The sequence below is a fragment of the Anas platyrhynchos genome, chromosome 1 (assembly GCF_047663525.1).
Source record: "Anas platyrhynchos isolate ZD024472 breed Pekin duck chromosome 1, IASCAAS_PekinDuck_T2T, whole genome shotgun sequence".
In the NCBI taxonomy this organism is placed as follows: Eukaryota; Metazoa; Chordata; class Aves; order Anseriformes; family Anatidae; genus Anas; species Anas platyrhynchos.
In genome coordinates, this window is record NC_092587.1 from 53,674,520 (window position 1) to 53,697,732 (window position 23,213).

Below are 23,213 nucleotides of genomic sequence, written 5' to 3' on the forward strand. Positions count from 1 at the left end.
TGCATCAGCCTCCCCATCTCTGTAGGGCTGCTGTCCACCCTCTGCTGCCCTTCTCCGTTTCCTCTGAGATACCTTGGTGGGTCTTGCCTGGGTCAGGAGGAAACATCCCAAATTCTTAGTGCCCCCTGGGTGGCTGACTGATGCCTTTTCCCACCCACCTGGAAACCTGGCCAGGGCACAAAACCAGGGGAGATGTGGGCTGGCCCCAGCAAGGAAGGAGATGCGTGTGGTCACATTGTTGGAAGAGGAATGGGGGACACAGCCCCTGGAGACCTCACTGCAGCCATGTGGGAGAGGATTGTATCTCTGGATTGGGGTCGTGAGGCAAGGTTCGGTTTGAGGAGTCGGTCTGCCCTCTCCCACCACCCCGCAGCACATGGGTGGTCTCCTGCGACACAGCTGGATGCAGCTCCGTCTCCCTCTCACCATCTGGGGAGCCAGCCAGGACACAACACACACGAGCACCCTCACATCTGTGCACGCACACACACACAGACACACACACTGATGTTCCTGCTCCCCACATCCACGGTTGCACGCTGAGCAGGCCCCTGATCCCAGCTACACTGATGGAGGTTGGAAAAACACCAGAGGATGGAGGTGACACTGGAGAAGAGGCAGAGCTGTCACTAAGCCAAGGATGCTCTTGTAGGGTCTTCCTGCTGGGATGTAGGGCAGGGTTGGTATCCAGTCAGGGGGCCCACTACAGTTTGTGTTGAAGCCCCCTTTGCTTTTATTTGTCCTTTTTAAAATTCTATTTTTTGTCATCTTTTAATATATATATATATATAGCTATAGATACAAAAATAACAGATAGGTTTCTCTAGAGATGGTTTTTGCACCTTTGGGCTTCTAAAAGAAAATATCACAATTACTGCAAATGAAAGGGGAAAAGTGCAGTTTCCCCTCTCCCTGTTTTTTTTTAACCTCTCCCTCCCTCTCCTCCCCTGCCTGTCCCACTCCAAATTTCCTTGTGTACCTTGCACATTTTTCCCCTTAGCAGTTTTCTTTCTTTGGAACAAAATGCAAAGGACAAACCCAACAAAACAGCTACAAAAATACACCACGGAGCCCCCCATCCCCTCCACCCATGAGCACACCCTCTGTGCTTGCACAATCCCTTCAAAGCCAGGCTTTTCACCTCAAAACATGTCCCGTGCTCCATGGCTGTTTGATTTTTCCCGCCACCAGGGCCAGATATTCCCCTGTTTTTCAGCAGTGAATCCCCTTCAAGACAGAGCTCCGCTGCACTACACCAACAGAAGCGCACAATCGCTGTTTGGCCAATTTACGCTAGACCTGAAGACCTGGCCCACAATTTTTAATGTTTGAAATGGAAGCATGAACAATAAGGAAGTTCCCAGAAACAGGCGAGGCAAGCCCCGGACGCTCTTCCCTTGCTGCTCACCCCGCTTCCCTTCACCCCACCCTGCTTGCCCACCCTCCTTAATTCTGCATAGCACCTCCTTCAGCCCCCATTTGCTCCTTCCTCCTTAGCACTTTCTGAAATTCGTAATCTCTCGGTAAAAAAAATAAATAAATCGATCTCTCTCTATATATGTATATGTATATAACTAAATGGCTGCCAGGCAGCAGTCACCTGGCCGGAGGGTCCCGTCCCTCCCAGCCCCATGGCCTTTTCTAGTCACTGTAGTCTCTGCAGTGATGGTCCAGGTCTTGCCCTCGGGCAGGACTGTTCCCGTATTGCTTGCACTCTCCCACGCCTCTGAGGTACGGTACCAGAGTATTTATTCTATATATATATATATATATATATATATTTATGTATATATATATATTTATAATTTTTTGTTTGCCTGGTTCTTTCTCCCGCAAATCCTTTGGAATCGCTGCTGGGGAGCAGCTGGCGAAACGCGCTCCCCATGCTGGCGGCCGAACGCTCCCCCCCTCGCACCCCAGGGACCCTCATCTGTTCCTCTTGCTGACCCCGTCACCCAGCTCCAGCTCGGACGGCAGCGGGGAGCCACGCTCCCCTGTCCCCAGTCTGCCAGGGCCGTCTGGCTCCTCTCCTTGCCCGGGCGAGGGGGTGTCCTTGCAGAAGTCCGTCACCCACGAGGGCATGGAGAGGAAGCCCCGGGGGTCGACAGTGTAGAAGGGCTTGGCGTGGTGTGCGGCGGGGCGGCGGGGCGAGGGGCTGGCGTGGAGGCTGCTGGTGCTGCTGCACTTCTTCCCCAGCGTAAGCCCCGGCGGCGGGGGTGAGAAGAGGGAGGTCAGCGAGAGGCTGCTGAGGGTCTCCGAGGGCTCGCTGTTGTTGCCGCCCCCCCGCAGGCTGCTGCCTGCCCCCTCCTCATCCGAGGGGTCCATGGAGTCGTGGTGGGTGCAGCCGGGGCTGGTGCTCCCGCCACTGCTGTGGCTCCGCTGGTGCCGGCGGATGCTCCGCAGGCTGAAGAGCCCCCGGCCCCGCAAGCTGCGGCGACGGGAGGCCGGGGAGAGGGGGGCCGCCAGGGGTCTTTGGTCGCCGGCAGCTGGTACGGGGCACAGGGCCACCGGGAGGTCCAGGGTGCACTGGGGAGAGTCGCTGAGGTTGAGGCTGTCCTCCAGTGTGGTCTGCAGGCTGCCCGCCGAGCTGCTGCTCCGGCTGTCCAGCGAGGTGTCGCTCTCGGGGGCCTAGGGAGCAGCGGGGTGAAAACATACAGAGCTCAGGCAAGAAGAGGGAGAAGACACTTCTTTTATTTACTTTTTTTTTTAATGATTTAGGGTATGAAGAAATAAATTCATTCCTCTCTCTCTCCCTGCTGTTGAGGATAGCAGCTACTATCCACTTGAAACATTCTACAAGTCTAAATCTACCATCGTTTAGTTTAAAGCCATTTCTCCTCATCCTATCACCACCAATCCTTTCATTCACCAATACTCTCAAGTCCTTCTCTGCAGGGCTGCTCTCAATCCACTCATCGCCCAACCTGTGTTCGTGTTTGGGCTTCCTCCAGCCCAGCTGCATGAGGTTCACACAGGCCCACCTCTCAAGCCTATCAAGGTCCCTCTGGATGGCATCCCTTCCCTTCAGCGTGTCAACTGCACTACTCGGCTTGGTGTCATCCAATCTCCAAAACCATAGCTATTCAATACAGTTTACCTCACATAATGAGAAGTTTACCGATTTCTCCTTTACAATGGCTCAGTACTTTTGCCCCAGCGCTATGCCAGCTCCAGAGCTCTCTCTCTTCATGTCTAAACTTCTGCGAGAAGTTCCAGTGCTGCAACAATTCAGTGGCCTCAGTTCAAGGCTAAATTTATCCCTGGTGAATTTATACACATTTGTATTGTGCCAACGGTGTCTATCACATAGAACTGGATTACATATCATTTATTTTTTTTTAGTTTGTCTGGAATAGTGTCCCTGTACACTTCAAACAGGAATTGTTCATGGAGTATCTTCCAAGAACAATAACAGGGATCTCTGTTGTGCTTTCATCTCTCTGTCTCCTCTGCTCTTCAGAGACACTTGATCTTTCCTCACTGCTTTTATTCTTCTCTCCAGTGAGAAATAGCTGCCTTTTCAGAAAAAGACAGCACCTCTCTGGAATGCAAGATCTAAGTGGGCAGGGGAAAACTGTGAGCTCTGGGACGTGGAGTGTGGATGTGGCATGACAGACTGTGGAGGATGTAGGTGGGGAGAAAGCAGGTGTGTGATCCAGAGTCACGGCGCCTGGAGGGGCCGTGGTGGCTATGCGGCTGCCATCTCCCTGGCTCACGCTGTGGCTGCTGTGCATGCAGGTGTCTGCACTGCACTTGGTCCAGTGGCTCAGGGGCAAGCTAAAATGGGATGTGATTTTGTTTTCATGTGGGGCTAGCTGCAGCTGTCACACTACTTGTTGATCCAAAGCAGAAGAGCATATAATTTCAGGAGGTAGAGCTATGCAATACTCCTTTAGTGTTAAAACATGTCTCCTCCCCAACACTCCTGCACCCCGCAGTCCCCCGTGCTCCTCCAGCAGGCCAGATCCAGGTCACCCAGCCTCTGACCACAGCTGGCCTCTCTCCTTCAGAGAGGAAATGGGATTCCTCACCTGGTGAAGAAGTGAACAGTTCACACTTGGAGATCTCAGTGATGCCCATGAGCCTTGCAGAGAGATCTTAGGAAGGTTGCGTGGACACGAGACCTTCTCAGGCCCTGTCTGGGTGGCAGAGATGGCTGGGTGGAAAAATTCTGCTGGTACAGGTAACAGAGGGCAAGATGTACCTGGAGAATAGGGGCTGGGAGGGACTGACAAAGCACCAAGATAAATGGGGAAGAGAAAACAAACAGAAAAAAAAAAAAAAGAAAAAAAAGTTTAAGAGTCCTTCAATTTCATTTGGTGCCTTTTCTGCTGTTACACTGATGGTCCTGCAAGTCCAGTGCATTTGGTTACACGCACTCCTGGCCAAGAAGCCTCAGTGTAGTGTTCACACCATGAGTTCCTCTTTCTGCACAACAACCAAAACCTGCCCCAGACCCTGAAGATCTAACACAGCTCAGAGCTGTAAAGCAACAGCCCAGCTTGCCTCTCCTGTTGCTGCTCTTGGAGGGAGAGGCTGCGCCATAAGGCCTTGATTCAACCACGTATCACTGCCAGAGGACTTTCATCCCAGGTCCTGCAAACCAAGGGATGAAGGGAGATAAATAAACTGGTGATTTAGGAAACCTGGGGACCACAGGAGGTCAGAGAGCACTCAGGAGTGGAACAGGGGCACTTCAAAAAAGGGCAGACCTGCTGTGTGTTCCCTATGGCTGTATCTGAGGAGCCTGGTCTCAGGGGACACACAGGCAGGTCTGAGGGAGGGTATAAGATATACCAGTTGAAGAAGGAAATGCTCCTCACCCCATTCCTGAGGACTGGCAAACTGAAAGCTAGTTCTCAGTTAGTGTAACCCCACATCAGATTACCTCCATTCCTGGCAGGGGGGAGGCAGGAGAAAGGCAGATGAGCTGCACCAACCCACACTCTCAGCAAACCTGGAGAATGATGAGAGCTGTCCTCACCTTTGGTACCTTCATGCTTTAGCCAAGACTGGACTGTGTTGAAAGGAGTTTTCTCCATTTCACACAAGTAACTGTCTGGATTTGTAGAGCCATCCGCACTGGATATTGGGAGGAGGCATTCCCCTAAATCTCCTACCCCAGTGGAGTCAGGGCTGTCCTTGCCATCCTGTTGGAAAAAAATAAGTGAAGACAAAGCCTGGTGAAATTTAACAGCAGACAACAGAGTGGATTTATCAAAGCCTCAGGAAGGGCTGACTCTGAAGGTATCTTCAAGTTATCTGAGAGATCCTCAGGTTTCCCTCCCAAATCCCCTAAAATTAGGCTTGTTCCAAGGCAGTTACTGAGAGCAGTGAAGAAAACTTTCAAAAATGTACATCCTTTTTTTTTCTCTTCTATGGAGAATTTCTTGAAAAGTGACCAGCATTTATACTCCTCAGGAGGGACACTCGGATGAATACTGAACACTTCAGAAAAGCAGGCACAGAAATACAGAGTGCAACATGCCCATGACCACCTGGGGCTAACCTTGGTCTCCTTGGGACTCAGCTGAGACGTGCTGCGATTATCTGACTCATCTCCTAGAAGGATGGAAGAGGACTTGTCTGAGTTGAGAGATAATGCTTCCATTTCAGCCAGCTGGACCTGCAGGAAGGGAAAGAAGCTGTCATTGAATGTCTGGAGCCCATATTTCAAGCACTCACACCATTTATGATGGATAAGTAAGAGCCTGTAGACCCGAGATGAATTTTACATTATATTCCTTGGATACATCAGGTACTGCCTAACCCAGACCTGGGCTGGACAGGAGAATCCAATTTTTAAGGAAGCTTGAACGTAAAATCTGCAAGCAGCCCACCGCCAGTCCATGCTCCCCTAGTGCCAGCATTGCAGAGAGGAGTCCTGAATCCATCCCAGCGATACGGCTGGCACAAGGCCCTGCAAGTAAAGCCAGGCAGAAAAAGGGCTCCCTCAGGCTGATGATAAGGCAGTCTGCTCTGCTAAGGGATGGGGATTGAACCCATCCCTCTGAAGGCGCCAAGGACAGCCCTGCTTAAACATGAAGGTGCTTTCATTCCAGGGATAGTCATGCCTCTTGCAGTCCATGCCAGTATCATGCTTTTCATATACTCTTACCTTCATCACTGAAACCCCACCTCCCTCCATCTTTCCTGCACCTTCTATCTCCCCTCACCTCTGGCCTACCCAAGACCTCAGCTAACACCACCCTCCTTCCTGTTCGCCATCCCTAAACTCACCCCTCCAGCCCTAGCATACTCAGATCTCTTGATTTCTGAAACCAACTCTGACTACTGCATCTTTCTTGTCCTTGAGGCTCAGCTCTGCTCCAGTCCCATGCCTGAGCTTGCTTCACCCTTCGGCCTGTTTCATGCCATACATCCCCCCCCTGCCCCCCCCATCCTCTTTCCTCCAAGCTTTTAATTTCCCTCTGCCTGACCTCAGCTCAACCTATAACGCCTGAAAAGTACCTCCTTTTGCTAGTAGCCTAAGCAGCTGCTCTATCCCTCCTGTGCTCAACATTCTGTTGCTGGTCTCTAGAGTCCCACCAGCAGCACTTGACTCAATAGTTATATTCGGGGTTGTCTCGGTCAGGAGAGCTTGCTTCCTGGGCAGTTATCTTGTCCTCCCCTATGTTTGTGTTTGCAAGAAGTAGACACAGCTTTTGTGCTCTAAGAGCAGGTGGAACATTTGGAGAGATGACTCCTTCGAGCTGGGAGTTTAGTGGCCTGGGCCAATGCCAGAGACTGGAAGTCTCCATCCTTGGATAAGGCACTTTGAATATACAGAAGGGAAAACCTGAGCTGGATTTACATAAAGGGCACAAACAGCATCCACATTTGGGTCGTTTTTCTGACATACAAACTTGGTGCCACTCAACCATGAAAAGAGCTCAAAACCAACAACTGCTGCTTGGAGTGCAGACACACCGGAGAACCCACAAGGACATTGTGTCAAGCATACTACACAGCCACCAGTCAGCAACTGCTTGTGTATAGAAACACCGCCCTCATCTAGTCCCACTTAATGTGCGTACTCATCCATTACTTGCCTAAGTGCTTGTTACACCAGAACAGCCTTACAGCTGTGCTCGTAGAGATGTGAGTGTGAAATCTGATAACATCTGCGACTACCTTCTCCGACCATAAAAAAAAAGGGTTTTAAACAAAAGCCAGAATCGTCTGTTCTTCACTGAACCACTTGCTCACAAATTCTCATCACCTTGGGATCCTCAAAAAAAGCATAATCAACAAAGTCACGAGTAGATAAACTGCACATGCAAAACACTGTTCATGGCTGCTCACTGACAAACCCCTGCCACTGGCTAGCTAAGCTATCAGCCAACAATATACAGATGTCTAACAGTCAACCAGCCCAAAAATGAAAGGATAGAGATGAAATGAGAATAGGTTAATCATATGAGAGAAAAAAAAAAAAAAAAAAAAAGTAATGTTTTCCTGTTTTGTTCTTATAATTTCCATTACTGGAGAATATTTAAAAATATTCTGACTAAAGACAAAGGGACAAAAAAGTAAAATAAATGTGGGGATGAGGGGGTGAGTACAATCTATAAAAAATGCTTGGGGTGTCAACCACAGGCACTGAACCACGCACCTCAGAAAATTACTAGTTGCAGATATAAGCTATCTATAAAACAGAGCCATGATTAGGAAAATCCTTAATCGTCCAAAGAATTAGTTTGAAAATCAGATGCCAAGAGTTTGACTTGTAATGATGCTGACACTCAACACAGTAGAAAGCTTAGCACATAATAATAACTTTGAGCCAGTGTTAAGTGTTGTGTTTATCTGCTTTGCTCAGTATCTTCCTGGATTAAACCACAACTGAAATGGGAGCAAACATTTTTGTCTGATATGTGATTGTTTTCACAAGGGCAGAGTTAAGGGTGATTTGGTGTGCAGCAAGCAGAGTGTTTTGTTCAAAGGCACATGTGCTGGAAAGGACTAGATAAAAACTGCTCTGCCTGTATAAACTGCTGTTGTTTCTGAGACGGTATGAATCTTTGTGTACAATATAGAGCTAGTACTAACGTACAACTCTGGTTATGTTGGTACACCTTAGTACACTAATTAATTAATGACTATGTATATTGTTATGTGCATTGATGGTGTTAGTGCTGGATTCAAACTTAGCTGTGGCAGTGTGCAGTAATTTGCTGTTGGAATTTCCTCATTGTTTTTCCTGCTATGAAATATGAAGAGAAGGTCATGATCAACCGTGACTTAAAATCCTGAGCTTTAATTTTGATTCATATGTTGAGAAATAAAAGATCTACATTTCATTATTAAAGATATTCCTGTAGATAATTTCTTTCCAATTCCACATTTTAGAGGTACTGAAATATCAATTTAGAAAAATAATTTATGGCTCTATAATGGCCATTAGAAAATATGGTCTAAGAATAATTATTTGGTGGTGATCATTCCGTTAAACTCTTTGCTGCGGCTGTGGGTTGCACTTGAAGATTTTGCTGTCTAGTTTCCTTGCTGGGCAGGTGAGAAAATCTGTTGCTGTCGTCTTTATTCCCAGGCAGGGTACTGAACACTATCTGGAAGGTTTTCAAATGCACCGAACTAGTTGCAAATTACTTGATTTGGGGGTAATCCTTCCGGAACGCTTAGAAGACCTGATTTTTCTGAGAAGACTGAGAACTGACTACTGAATATAAGGACTTATGTAAGGTGCTGGAAAGTACAGTGACTTGAAAACTAGTTATTTGGCTGTATTAATGCAGTATCCATGGGTGAAGTGTTGCAGCACTGAGAAACCGCAGCAATTTTCTCATTCTGGTATTTTCAAAGGGAAGCTATTGGGACAAGTAGACAGATGAAAGGCAGAAAAAAAATAAAGCATCAGAACTAGGGGTCCAAAGCTAAATGAAATATTGTTGTCTTCAAATTTGGATAGAGTAATCTGCCAATGAGAGCTCTCTTCCCAACTTTCCTGGTTTCTTTAAAGGCAATAACAACATATCAAGCTACGGTGAAGGAGATGGTGAAGATTGCCACTGATGACAGATGAGACAAGATACTAACAAGTCTAACCATGATCACAGTACTTAAATATAAAAAAATGATTTCAGAAAGCAAAATAATTCTGCTTCTCACCTAACTTCTCCCAGGCTACTTTGCTCCTGAAGTTTTACAACATTTAAAGACTAATTGCTTACAAAGTGGTTTTCCAAAGCATGTATGAACTTTAGGAGCACAAGTCTAAGCCATTGGATGTCCTGCTCTTAGCAACAACCCATTTGTCAGCTAACAGGCTCTACCTTTGAAAATAGACTCTAAAACTTTCTCAGTGGGCCCATCTTTACTTAGTTTTTGCTCAAACTAATTAGCCAGTTTTCATCACAGACCAATCCTTGCTCACAGACAGTGACTCAGTTCAACAAGGCATGTAAACATGTGCTTAACTCACCAATCTCAACAGGGAATAAGCAAGCACGTGCTTCAAATGAAGTCAAAACGTGCTTAAATTGAATCGTCCCCAAATGCTGTTATTGGGGTGCAAACCTTCCAGTCCTTTGTACATGAGCTTGAACCTCTGCTCTTCTTGCAGAACTGAACACAACACTGCCTTCACAGTCATTCCTCTACATCTCGTTCCATCCCTCCTGACCTCCATCCTGGCACATCTCAGCTTTCTGCCACCTCAGGCATCCCCCCATGACTAAGGAGGGCAGGCTTGTACCAGAGGCAGTATCAGCAACGCATGATGGGTGGAAAACACAGTCCAAGCTCTCTGTCTACACAATCTACAGCTAAGAGCACACGCTGGACGACCTGCGGGCATGTGTGTGTGGGTGTGCAGGTCTTGGGGGGACAGTCCCCTCACGCATCCTCGTACGCAGGTTACCTCTTGCTTGTCATGGTTACACTTCTCGCACATGGCCGGCGAGGAGTAATGATGGAAGACGGAGCCCGATAGGTTATCGATGATCATTAACTCCCCGTCGAAGGAGTCCTTAATAATTAAAGAGACACTGTCCAGCCATAAGTTCTCCTAGGGGACAAGAAAGGGGGGAGGATGGGAGAAATCATTTTAAGAATGCCGAGTTTTTTGCTTCAAAGTTTCTTGTGAATTTGGGGCTGGGTTCTCCACCCTGACTCATCTGGAGCAGTACCTCGTTCTGCAGGTACCTGTACAGGATCACTGGGGGAGCATTTGCTCCTTAGGGTGTGTAAAGGTGCAGAAGTCCAATGCAAAAAAAAAAAAAAAAAAGAAGGATGGACTGTCTTCAATCACTTCAGTGCACCACGGCACTGCTTGTGCCTCCCTTCCAGCTCTGCTGGCATGCCTCACTCTTGATCTGCCATTTCTCCTGCTCTCTTTTCCTGAGTTTCCCTCTCAAATTCCTCCTAACACATCTTCAGCTGATCTGCTCCATCCCTCTTCTGCTGGCCTTCAGGATCCTACACCACGATGCCAAAACTTCCAGGCAGCGCTACAGGACCCATTGCTGTTACCTCCTTTTCCCTGCACAATGCTACCAACTCAGCTGTCTACTGCTGAAAGCAAACCCCTCACCCTGAGGTGGAAGAGTCTGCCTGCTGCTGCTAAGCCTTCAGTTGTCTAGGCTGCCTGGCTTCTCCCCAAAGCCGCTTGCTGCAGTCTGGTTGGTAAACTCAAAGGTGTACCCACCTGTGCCGGAGAGTAGCATCTCATGCACAGCCGTCCTTCAGGATCTGTTCTCCCACCACTGCCTCCTGTTCCTGCTCCTGCTCCTTTTCCCTGCCCTGAATTCGGAGAACCTGACTTGCGGGAGCACAGCCCATGCGAAAATTCCAGCTCAATCTCAGCATCCATCTCCGCATCCTCCTGGGCTTCCTTGTTGCTGTCATCCAGATGTTTCATGAGCACAGCTACCACCACATTGATGAGGACAAACTGGGCTGTGAGCACAAAGCTGACAAAGTACAGTGGGGAGATGAACTGCAGGTTGCTGAGGCAGCTCCGGTCATCGTGGCTGCAGTCACGTAAGGTATCCTTGAGGGGAAGTTGGGATTGGGAGAGAATGATGGAAGGAAGGAAGGACTAAAGTAAGAATACAAGCTTGGCTGCTCTATCAAAAAATACTGATGCCACTGGAAAGAACAGAGCCAACATTTCCATCACCTCACACCCTTCAGAATCACTAAGTCCCCCAAGAATCAAGGACATTATCTGGCCACAGGACACAACTTGTACTCTCTGCTTCAAAGCAAATGTGCCCAAAGGTGTACAGAACAAACTCCTTACAGACCACTGCATGTTGCTGCCACTGTAGCCCCATGTGTGTGAACTGTTGCTGTCTGGTATTACCGTCTTTCATCAGGCTCAAAAGCACCATATGTGTTCAAAGAACTCATCTTCCCCTCTCTTCCCATCCTTTGAAGGACGGAAGTATTAATTTGGATTGCTCTGGTAGCTCTGTAGATGGCTGCCATGTAAAATTCATTACTTTTAACTTCAGTAATGGGCCTTATGACAGCAGATATTCTCTCTTAGCTGGGATGGCCTTCTTGCTCCTTCCAAGGCCAATCTGCACTTCTCCCAGCCAGATGGCTGTAGGACCAGATGAGCCCAGGATCTAAGTTACCATGTTGAGGTAGGAGATTCTGGCCAGAGCTGGGACTTGACCTAGCGACTCAGCTCCTGGGCTTCTCTCCCTTTTCCAACCAAAGCACTGCTGAACTGAGCACAGGTCAGAATTTCTCCTTCCCCATAGCAGGGACACCCACGCCACTGAGGCCCAGTTACCTTCATGATCCCGTTCCAATTGTCACCTGTGGACACCTGGAACAGCGTGAGGAAAGCCATCCCGAAGTTCTCAAAGGTGGCGTGACGGCTCATGCCCTCACAGGGGTTCTCGTCATTGCACACTGAAAGGAAGGGGATCACAGCTATCAGTGGAGGACACACTGCCCACCCTGAGACCAACAGCAGGAGCTAGGGAAGGACACTTCAGGCTCCTCGCAACCTGGACGTCTCAGTTAATGGCCTCAGCACCCTGTCCGACAGCAGGCTGTTGCCCAGCAGTTGGCTGTCAACCAGCAATACAGAAAAATCACTGATAGCAATGTAACTCGGTTGCTTTGGGGGATCCTTCCAACAATGTCACTGGGCTGCCTTTCTTTTTGATCAATATTCCATGGCAAGAGATACAAATAACCTTTTCTGAGTTCTCTTCTGTAACCTTAAAGCAGTATCAAGGAAGGCAGTGCAGAAAAAAAAAAAGTTTAGGAATGAAAGAGAAACCAAAAATTGTTTTTATTCTTTTAGGCTGTTAGAACAATAAAATTTTAGAGGGGAAACTCCGCTTATATCAAGTATGCAAAAAGGAGAATAAAGGACACCAAATAATTCAGCCCTGTTATTGAATGAGTACCGAGCTTGAGAAACCTCATTTTCCCAGCGGGTCTGCAGCTCACACTGGAGCACAAGCTGATTGAGACTTACCTAGTTTTCCAAAGAGCTCCACTCCTAGAGCAGCGTAGATGAAAAAGAGCAGCATGAAAAGCAGTCCAAGGTTCCCCACCTGAAAGCAAACCGCATGGTCAGCCTATCCCAAAGCCTACCTCATCCGAACAGGTGAGTGTGGATCATACCCAGACTGTTTTTTGTCTTTCATAGTCAGAAGAGAAGAGCAGCAAATTGCCAGTGTACAAGTGCAACCAAATGATTATGCAGCACACGGGAAATCACTAGCGATGGCACCATCCATGCTACAACAGCCACCAGCAGACTCAAAGGATGCTCTGTTCCTAGCTGCCTCTACTATAGCACAAACTCTGGCCAGGGCTGACTGAAGTGTACAATTTCTGGGCCAAGTGAAGGCAGGCATGTTGGAGCAGGGGTACAGAGAAACGAACCCAGTTTGGCTGCGTGAGGGCCAAACTATGTTTTACAGCATAAAGCCATGTGCTGCAGTGTTACGTGCCCCACCAAGCTGCCTAAATCCCCTGAAGTTATGCTTTTTGAAGCATGACAACAGGGCTCTAAAGGAATGTGGGTGTAGGTACCCCAGCTGCTGCAATGAACCCTCCATAGGCAGAGGGCTGAGCAGGGCTTGTGGAGGCAGGTGGGAACGAAGATGGGTGAAGAGGCACTTTTAAAATGCAAAGAGAGGAGAGGAGGGGAAGAAACTATGAAAAAGCTAAGAGGGACTTTTGTATCCTGTAAATAATAGGGCAAAGTCTGATTTTTGGGCTTCTAGCAGTTGCTGTTTAGAAATCCCACAATGGGAGGATTGCTGCTTCATGGCACACAAAGGCAGCAGTGTCACTAGCAACGTGTGCAGTGCCCCCAATGCTTCTGCCCCCACGTCCTCACTCTCCCAAATCACTGCTCTACTTCAGAACCTCGTGCATCCCAGCGTGTGGGGCATATGGATTATATATGGGAAGCGGGAGGGGGCTTGGAATATGCAGGCTGAACAGCAGCAGAAAACACCAGTAATGGTTACCACACCATTGGTGGAGCAAGGGGAGGCAGGGATGAGTTAAGGACCTGGTATTCGGGTGTTTTTGAAAAACTGAATTCCAATGCTTGTGAGGGCTTGTGGTCACTGGGCCTTTGTTAGGATCATCTACTTCAGGGGCCTAATTTAGTCATTGCAACTGCTGTGACATCCAAATTCAGAAGAGAAATGAATGATTCAGCCCACCCACTCCACTGGGCTGCCAGAACCTGGCTCCCTACAAATGCAGTGGAAGGAATTATTTCTGATGACTAAATTGGACACCATAGTTAATGCTCTGAACACACACCTCTATCGGGCATTAAAAGAAGAGAAGCTAATAAAATTTAGCTAAGGGCTATATTTCCAAGGGGCTCTGAAAATTAAAGCTCTATTCACTATTTAGAATTGTTGCTGTGTAACAAAGAAAGGAAGAGAATTGAAACAGGACAACTGGAGAAGCCTTATATGCCATTAGCAAGCCAAAATCCCTGATGTGAATCTGTGCTCTAGGAACATAAAGAGAAAGGTCGAGAGGAGGAAAAAGCGCAAGGGAAAGGACAGCTTATTTTAAACTGCTTCTTTTGGCAAAGCCAATAAATCTTGGAGAATAATATTACAGATAATTCAATTGTCCCCTGAAGACTCAGTGTGTAAAATATGGAGACTAAATTCAATTTTTAACAGTGAAACTGGGGGATTTTAGCCCCGCTTTGAGAGCAGATTTTGACGCGACTTTAACTATGGAGTGATTTTTGATCCCTCTGTTATATAACTTTATTAAGTGAAGCCAAGCCATTATAGGGGGAAGCAACAGCCGGTCAATAGCAAGTGGATTGATCATAGACTTTGATGCTGGAAGGATTAAGCACTGCTTGTTATTACCTTCCAGGGAATACCTAGAAGCCAGACCTTTAGATATCTGCTTGTGAAGGTACTGTGGCAGATACTAACGACCTCCAAATGACAGATCATCTCAGTTAGCAAAGGGTCTGTGGGCGAGTGTGAGAGAGAAAAGAAAGAATTTGTAAAGAATGGAAGAATATGCTGTGGTTTGTGGCTAAGACCAGCGAGCTGGGTTTGAATTAAGGTCCTGGCTGTGTTCTTTGCCATCCTGAGCAAATAACTTCACTGCCCAATGACTCAGTTTCTCCATCTGCATTGCAGAGATATGAACATTTCCTCTTCTCCTATTTATTTACAGTATTTTGGGGGTAGAAGTCCAGTCTCACCATTTAAGTGCAAATATACTGCAGAGTCCTCTTACCAAGGGCTTCTAGACCCTACTTCAGCCAGCTCGTCATATCAGTGTGCGTTTATCTGGGCTGCAGAATAAACATGTCACAGACGTGCAGATCTGGAGACCTGCTCCATTTCAGATCCTTGCCTGAGCAAATTACTTGTGGCTACTAGAACGGAGAAGAGCAAGGTGCAGAGGGGCTGCATTGAACCAGCCTGGGGCAGCAGAGCCAGAGCTAATATACTTCAGTGGCCCAAAGCTACAAGAACACCTTTAATCTCCCATTCTTCACATTGTTTAATGTACCTCAGCCCCAAAGTATCCTCGATGACAAAGGATATTATTATGTATCCTATATATGAATTATATAATTATTAATATATAAAATTTTAAATTATTACTGCTTAATAATAATAATAATTAAAAAAAAAAAAAAAAACACAGAAGATCAGTCAGAGCTCGGGATCCAGGGAAGATCACAGCATTTCCCCCTGGCTTTTGTGCCACGAGATTCCCCTAATTCAGGCTGACATCATTTCTTGTCACTAACATCGGAAGTAAATTCCTTGTGTAGCTACTCATGCTGTTTTCAGATTGATTCCCAGCTCTGCATCACTCACCAAGACTGGCATATTAGCTGATAAATCAACTGACAAATGCCCATGCATTTTGATATCATCCAAGATAGCTGCCTGCTCGGGGCCTGCCAGGGGAACGACTGATGTATGATCAGTAGAGCGACTTGGTGCCATTACTCCTTGCTTAACAATTCTCTCTTGAGGATCCGAAAGGAAGGGGACCAGTCTCCCAGGCTGCTCATCCATCACGGAGGATCCTCTCAGTAGGCTCGGTGCCTGTGTAAAGCACCGTGTCAGCATCTCTATTCGGGAACAGCTGCCGCTCACAGCTCATGAAATCCTTCTGTCTAGCTGTCTTGTGGTAGACACTTAACTGCCGGCTGCGTGAGCCACAACAGAGCGCGTCACTGCTTCTCATACATGAGAGGCTCAGAAACGTGAAGGGATCCAGGAGGAGAAAGGAAGAAATGAAAGTAGGGAGGGGGAGGCACTGGCTAAGAAAAGGAGTGACAGGAATGTGAGTGAGAGAGGGGAACATGCAGGGAAGGGTGAGAGGGACAGAGATACAAAGACCTGCTTTCCTCTTGAAATGGCTGCCAGTCACTCTCCCCTTCTTACAAAGAGAGAAGAGAGGAGCTGGGGACTAGCCATAAGTGGAAGACACTAGCTAGACATGATGGGAAGAAACCTGCCCTTTCCCAAGAATCAAGAATTCATTCAACAACTAGAGAACAGAGATGCGAGGTGAGCTGTATCCCCATGACTTGAAAATTTGGGCAGCATTTTCAGGCAGTTGCCTGCACAGCACAGTCAATACCGCCTTTGAGACATGCAGAGAAGTGACCCTTTGGAAAAAAGGTGCAGGAAATGAGAGTCTTGGGGGAAGCTTATGTGTTTTACCTGTGGCAGGGCTTGAACAACTGTATCCAGGAGTGCTCGCATTCCTGTGGCCATCTTCAGTAGCTTCAGGACTGCCATAACAAGCACAAAACTGTCTCTCAGACACTCAGAAGGTCCATTATTTTATGTAACTTACTAATGTCAGTAGCACAAGACAGATGCCGATTTCCCCTTGCCCTAGAAAAATTGGATTGTCCCTTGTGTCCCCATTTTCCCTTTTCCCATAGGTCACCTATGCCTTTTTGGTCCTTCACCTCCTGTTAAAGCCACTTCATCTAAATGCCTGGCTTAAAGAAACCAGAAAACCTTAGCCTCTAGGCTGTCTTTTCCATTCTCTGCCTCCCTCCCAGCCTCTACAGCCACTGCTTGAGGAGTCACTGCACTAGGTCCCACTCCATGGCCACCTACACCCCTGCCTCCAGCCAGTGTCTTTCTCACCCCGGGCAATGCGCAGCACCCTCATGATCCGGATGATAGTGGGGTTAATTGGGAGAGCAGCATTGATTTCAATCTCTTCCAGTGTGATGCCCATGACAGACAGCAACACAATGGCCAGATCTAGCTGGTTCCACCTTAAGAAGAAAAAAACAAAGAGAGTTAGGGAAGACAGAATTTTCCCACTTCCCTGAAAAAGAAAGTGAATTGTTTCCACTTTAACCTAAACATTCCTTTAAGTATGAATCCAAGGCCCTGCTCTGAGTCAGCCTACATAGGCTTTTGCAGACAAACAGAGATTCACTTTGCACACATCCCGAGCAGCCAGAGGCAAGCCAGCCCGATCTGAAAGCATGGAGCTGTGTTACTATGGTGCTATGCTTTGACTAATGGGCTCAGCTTTTTATGGCCTTACTACCTCGAATCAGCTTCATTATATACGTTCTGCTTCAGCATGCTCCCAGTTTGCCTCAAGGGCAGGAAAAAAAATGGCTGTTTCTGAGCCCACCTCCTTTGCTTTCTAGCCTGACTAGTAGATGTCAGCCAAGAAACAGTTCTTGGACAATTCTTATTATTGCCTAGGCATTGCGGCCCTGCTGTGCAGAACTGAAAGGCATTCTGCTCCTGCCTCACACTCTAGATAGGGATCCATCCTCAAAACCTCCACCCGAAGCCCAGTTGTCCCACAGCCACATTTGACAGAACCCTCTGCTCACCTGTCTTTGAAGAATCGCCGCAGACCAAATGCCACCAGCTTGAGAACTGCCTCCAACACAAAGACAGTGGTGAACAGGTAGTTGCAGTACTTAAGAGCTGTCTCCAGGGACTGCCGGCAGACAGAAAGGGTTAAATAATTGAGGCAAGAGCAGTATCAAGCACGTAACCCGTGGGAGATTCTTCTGAGCACCAGGAATTTGAGAGTAGATGGGGAAGCCGCCCCATGCCTCCTACTTACTAAAACATAGAGGCCACTTTCTAAGAACAACCATCAGCTAGCCCCTCTGCCCCATGTTGTTCTGGGGATCAGTTATTGCTCCTTTCTCTTGTACTTCTTGGTATAAGAGGGAGGAGGCTACTGCAAGGAGAGTCCACTAAGTATTATCAGCCTGCTCCTCTGCCAATAGCCCATGCCATCATGTTAATGACACTGGCATAGCTATGGACCAAGAGTGAGGCAAGAATGTTACTTTGGTTGTGGATAAAAGCCATATCTCTGATGGGAGGAAATCCTTCCATGCCTTGACCTCTGGGACAGGTATGTGTCACCTCTCAGATGTGAATTTCTGGTTGGTCATTGTGCTGCCCCTTCGCCACCACCAAGGGTCAATGGGATCAGTGGGCAGCACTTGGTGGCACCTCATACTGGAAGCATTCAAAGCACTTTGGCAGGATTCATTATCAGAGCCTGACAACATGGCTGTACCAGTGTTAGAGGGGAAGGAGCTGAGGAGTAAGAAAGACTGACCTGTTCTGATATGAGCAAAGGCCTGACACAAGGGTGACAAGTAAGGACTGTGAGTTCCTGTAGAGTAAAACTGCGTACCACCAGGAGCAAGATAAAAGGTGGGCAGCTGGGCAAGATGGGTGAAAAACAGAGGACGGTGGCAGCAGATTTGAATGATAAGAGACAGATTCAGCTCCTCATCAAAGCCTGAGATGCCTTGAACAGCATCTGCTCAGATGACACAACTGTTATCTAAACCAACAATCTCCTCAAAAATAAACTGAAATGCCACTGAGCAGATATCATAATGAATGCTTTGTCTGCACACAGAGGCAGAAAGCTCCTCTGATATATGCAGCTTTTTTTTTTTTTCCCATCAGAGACATCTAGAGCTTTCCCAGGAACTGAGAGAGGTACCTGGTTTTCTACAGCCTAAGTATAAGACTTCTTTGGCCTTCAGAGCCCTTTGCTGGGAATCACTCAGTGCAACTGAGAGAGGCCCTGCTCAGTGCTTTACCCCTTCACCTTCTCTTACAGAAAACAGGTGGCTGAGCGGAGAGCTCCTCTCCTGTGAGAGCCAATCCAGTCCCCACAGTTCAGGCCATACGACAGGAGAATTGGTCTGACATTTGGAAATATGATGCAAAGCCTGAAGCTCCCTGGACACTGCAGCTTCCACCATTCTTCTTGTTGGGATCCAGGGGAACATACAAAGCAGGCTAGGCAGCTAAATTTGGGTGACCCATATAAACCCTTAATAATAAAAAGCACAGAGACCTAATTGCACAAAGCGTTCTAGTGGACAAACTCTTGCTTATATGCATTATCTCTATTGAGTTCAGGCAATAATATATGTGTGAGTAGGGGCTGCCTTTCTGGGTACACACCAAACTTACCAAACTCCTCAAGCATTCCTACTTACTACATTAACTCTTGCCAAACTTTAACAATATTTTTAGAGACACTCGTGTCCTCTTCTCGTAGACACAGAAACATAGTAAAATAGCATAATTACTAGAGACAGGACTTATCTCCATGATCTCACTCACCACAGGTTGGTTGTAGTGCTCCAAGGACATGGTGACCACGTTGAGGCAGATGATGAAAGTGATGAAGATGTCCAGATAGTGGCTGGTGCAGACCGAATGGATAAGGAGGCGTATGGGGCAGTAGGTAGCATAGTACGGCAAACGCTGCGCTTCTTCAGTGGAAAGAGGGAGATGGGGAGAGTTAGCAGGAAGTTGGAAGAAAGAAAGAGATGGGTAAGAAACATTGACGAGTGAGCAGGTTTAAATGTGGTGATGGGCTGACAGACAAGGGGATGAAGGCGGAAGAGAGAAAGAACAGAAAAGGATAGATAAAAAATAGGGGCCATAGGAAGGAGAAAAATGAAATGCAAAAAAGAGGAAAGTAGAAGTGGGGTAAAAAATAAATAGAATAAAGAAAAGGAAAGGAATGCTTAAACAAAAATCTGTCAGTCTATGTTTGTGGGAATGGTGCTAAATCAGCATTTCATGCCTCGACAAATTAAGATCACAAATGATAAAAGGGAGCAGATGGTTCCAGGAGAGGCCCCAGGGTGTCACAGGAGAGAGGAAAAAACTGGAGCACGGGAAGGGAAAGCATGCCCATGGGCTGTGAATGGAAGAAAACCATCAGTCTGGGGTAGTAGGGAAGATATCCAGGGGCAAGTATGCTTTTGCAATTTTTGCTTAAAAGTAATACAGAAGAGGACAGGAACACCAGGATGAGGGGTTGCTTCATCCTGGCGGGTCTGGGACCCCAAGGAGTGACACTACAACACTGATGAAAAGAGCCAAGAACAAAACACAAGAATCTTCCTCTTTTTTTTCCCTCTCCCTTTTCTTTAAATTTTGGGTTAAACACAATAGCCTGCCCAGGTCTTCCCCCTAACACCAGCTGGAGATGCAGGAAGCCCAGGAGGTCTACTGATGTGTGCATGTCTTATGTTGACAGTGCGTGCCAGCATGTGCACAAGTACATTTTGGTACATGGTATTTCCCCATGGCTTCCCTGACACCCCAGCTTCCCTACAGACCTCATAAACCACCCTCTCTCCCCCAGACCGCCCCGGCGTGGTGTGTAGCGACGTGGCAATGGCACAGGGAGAAAGGCTCAGAGCACGGCCACAAGCGATGCATTTCAGAGACCGGCCCGTCAAGAAAGAAAAAGAAGAGGAGAAGGTTTTTGTCAGAAAACCTTGGCCTACGAACCGACCAAACACTTAGGCTGTGCCTTACTCCTTCTCTTCTTCTCCAGGCGCCGCAGGCGCTTCTCCTCCCGCCGGCGTGCCTCCTCGGCCTCCTGGTGCTGCCGGCACTTGTGGAAGTTCTCCACCACCACCCCCACAAACATGTTGAGCACAAAGAAGCTGACGATGAGGAGGAAAGAGATGAAGTAGAGGAGCATCCAGGGGTTGTTGTTGGTGACCGGCTGGAGGAAGGAGGAGAAGAGAGAGGCAATGGTCAAGTGGGTGGTGGTATAGAAATGATAGGGGTGGGAGCCACTGTGGTGATTAGATACTGGGGAGGGGGACATGATCATGAAAATGAGGGGAATGGGCTGGGAAAAGCTGGGGCTGTATGCAGGGCAAATTGTGATTGGCTGACCTGATTTTGGCATCAGCTGGTGAAAATATAGCTTGCATTGATGGAGTGGGTGAGAGTGAAGGGCGAGGGACCACCTGTACAGAGTCACCCACAGTTCAGACACAGCCCCATCCACAGATCAGGTTCAACCCCAATACATGGTAAAAGAGTCCAGGCACTGGAAACACCTTTGGCTCAAGGGCCAGTAGAGACCACATTTACACACCACCAGGACAGCTGGCAGACCCAGACAGAAATGTCATTCAGGCTCAGAGAAGAAAGGAGGCCCTGCCTTTACTGGATCTCCTGACAAAGCACATACAAAGCCAACAGTGGTGCATCTTGTGTGGAGTTCCAGAGGTAAATGGAGCATCATCCCCAAGGTTCAGGCCTGTGGCAAGTGCCTACACTAGCACTATCAAGTCATTGCCTTAGCAGCAAAGGAATAGCACTACAGTGGGCAGGAGCCCAACAGTCCCTGCTTATGGGGTATTAAAGCAAGCATCTGTGGGCTAGGAAGGAGCCAGCATGCCCAAAAATGTGTGTAGCTTTGTTGCTCTGTTACAAATAAAGACCTGCCGTGTGATCTGAACTGGTTGGAGGGTGAGAATTACCACAGACACCCACTGCACAGCCACAGCTGCACTTCCCCACGTTGACTTGGCACAGCTTTGGCCCAAAGGATTCAGCAGGGACTCCTGGTTTGAGGGAGGTGTTCAAAGCAGGATGTTACAGCAAGCTCCCACCGAAAGGAAAAGTCAAGCCCAGGGAAAGTCAAAAAGGTCCTTTTGCAAATAATTCTTTATACCTGCTGGTCTACAGCCACAGCATCTAGTCCATTATACATAATATTGACCCAGCCATCCTTGGAAGCCAGAACAAAGAGAGACATCAGGGCCTGCAACAGAAAAAGCAAAACAGATGTAAAGCAGGTGCATCTGGCAGGCTGGGAAAAAAAAAAAAAAAAAGTGTGGTTTATGCTCTAACACACAGAGTGTTGAAATACTCTTCCTGCCTGCTTCTCTACACACATCAAAACCTGCTCCTTTCTCTGTCAAGGAGGGGCAAGGGGGACAGGAAGCCAGACCCACCAGAAGAGAGAGGTCATGAAGAACATCTGTTTCACAGCAGGAGGGAAAAAGAAAATCAAGCTCTCTGCTGCCACTCTTTTTCTTTCCCCTACAACCTGTGAGCATCATAGTGATACCAAAACACAAGTGACAGAGTCTCTGTGTGGATACCCACGCCAAACAACTGCTCTTCCTGGCCCTGGCATCAGGCTTTTTAGACACTAGGCATCTGTGCTCCAGGAATAGGTACTTATAGGAGGAGACAAACCCTGAGCTGAGTTTCCATCAGAGCTGGGTTGCAGGCACACTCACCTGTCCCAGGTTATCGAAGTTGTACTTGTGGTGCACCCACTTGTAGTTGGCAGCCACGCAGTCGGATCGGTTGGTGATGTTCCTGATGTCGACCCCCAGGCAGTGGTAGAACTTGCCTTTGAAGAGCTGTGAGAGAGGAGCAGCACCATCAGCCCCTTTTGTACCAGGGTCCCCCACATGCTCCCTGGGATGTACAGAAGCTCCTGAGATGGCAGGGGGGCTGCAGGGCTCCCTCTGGCTATAAAACCAGGTGGGTGGCGAAGGAGAGGCATGGGTGAACACCGGCACATTGTGCAGCCCTGGCTGATGTACTGGTAAGGAGCCAGGGCCACGCTTGTAAACTCAAATCTGGCTTTTCAGCCTCCTGTACTGCCCCAGACCAGCACTGACTGTAAGTCCTCACTATCTGATAGCTGTTAGGGCAGTCTTTTTGGACCCAGTTAGAACCACTGGCCCAAAAGGAAAAAAATATCTTCTATACAGCCACTGAGACCAGTCTCTCCTCCCTGCCTCCCAGTTAGCTGATGGGGAAAAAAAGATTTCATCTGAGGGTAAAGAACCAGAAGAAACATCCCCTGCTTCTTAGATACTTTTTTTTTTTTTTTTTTTTTTCCTGCAAATCTGCACTGCTGTGTCTCTTCTGCCCAGGGCTCCTTTCCCCATATGGAAGGTACTGGATTGTGCATTTGTACAGATGCATCAGAGCAGACTAAGTATAGCGCATTCCCTGAGATGGAAGTAACGCCCACGCCCTTGCTCCTCTGCAATGCAACTGCCGAAAATAAAGAGGATTAAATAAAAAAATAAAAGGAGGTTGTGGGTGGACTTCGGGCTGGGAGTGAGGGGGAGGAACAGAGCTGACTGGAGGCAGGGTTTGTGCAAGCAGGTATGGAGCTGCTCGCCCTTGCTGCGTGGCACGCATGTGCCCAGTGAGCCAGCCCTGGGCTGTCCCTGTAACACTGACCCAAACCCTGATCCAACTCCTGCCATGCATGCACGAGCATTAACTCCCGTCTCGCACATCCAGCAACACTTGCACTTGCTGAGCAGCTGGCTGCCCTTGCCAAAGGCCACGGGGACATTTCGGTGGGAGAAAGCTAGAAGAGGTGGGAAGCTACGGAAGGTTTCCTGGCTTGCCTGCCCCTCCTGCTCTGTCAGGGGC

The 23,213-nt window shown here is 47.9% G+C and overlaps 1 protein-coding gene across 4 annotated transcripts in view; it reads right to left on the bottom strand.

Annotated features, from left to right (window-relative positions):
- Positions 1 to 709: 709 nt before the first annotated feature.
- CACNA1I (calcium voltage-gated channel subunit alpha1 I) overlaps positions 710 to 23,213 on the bottom strand; it is a 142,722-nt gene continuing 120,218 nt past the window's right edge. For 2 of the 4 annotated variants that reach the window (XM_038180105.2, XM_072037382.1), the window contains exons 22-36: positions 22,052 to 22,177; positions 21,478 to 21,567; positions 20,295 to 20,514; positions 19,110 to 19,261; positions 17,333 to 17,442; positions 16,620 to 16,753; positions 16,182 to 16,252; positions 12,464 to 12,542; positions 11,765 to 11,886; positions 10,667 to 11,011; positions 9,881 to 10,027; positions 5,510 to 5,626; positions 4,985 to 5,150; positions 4,032 to 4,228; positions 710 to 2,628 (exon numbers count right to left, since the gene is read on the bottom strand). In XM_038180105.2, the coding sequence (XP_038036033.1) occupies positions 1,927 to 2,628; positions 4,032 to 4,228; positions 4,985 to 5,150; positions 5,510 to 5,626; positions 9,881 to 10,027; positions 10,667 to 11,011; positions 11,765 to 11,886; positions 12,464 to 12,542; positions 16,182 to 16,252; positions 16,620 to 16,753; positions 17,333 to 17,442; positions 19,110 to 19,261; positions 20,295 to 20,514; positions 21,478 to 21,567; positions 22,052 to 22,177 (2,778 nt within the window). In that variant the 3' untranslated portion in view covers positions 710 to 1,926. The remainder of the gene's footprint in view (positions 2,629 to 4,031; positions 4,229 to 4,984; positions 5,151 to 5,509; positions 5,627 to 9,880; positions 10,028 to 10,666; positions 11,012 to 11,764; positions 11,887 to 12,463; positions 12,543 to 16,181; positions 16,253 to 16,619; positions 16,754 to 17,332; positions 17,443 to 19,109; positions 19,262 to 20,294; positions 20,515 to 21,477; positions 21,568 to 22,051; positions 22,178 to 23,213) is intronic. The other 2 variants (XM_072037385.1, XM_072037387.1) reach the window with 2 other exon arrangements.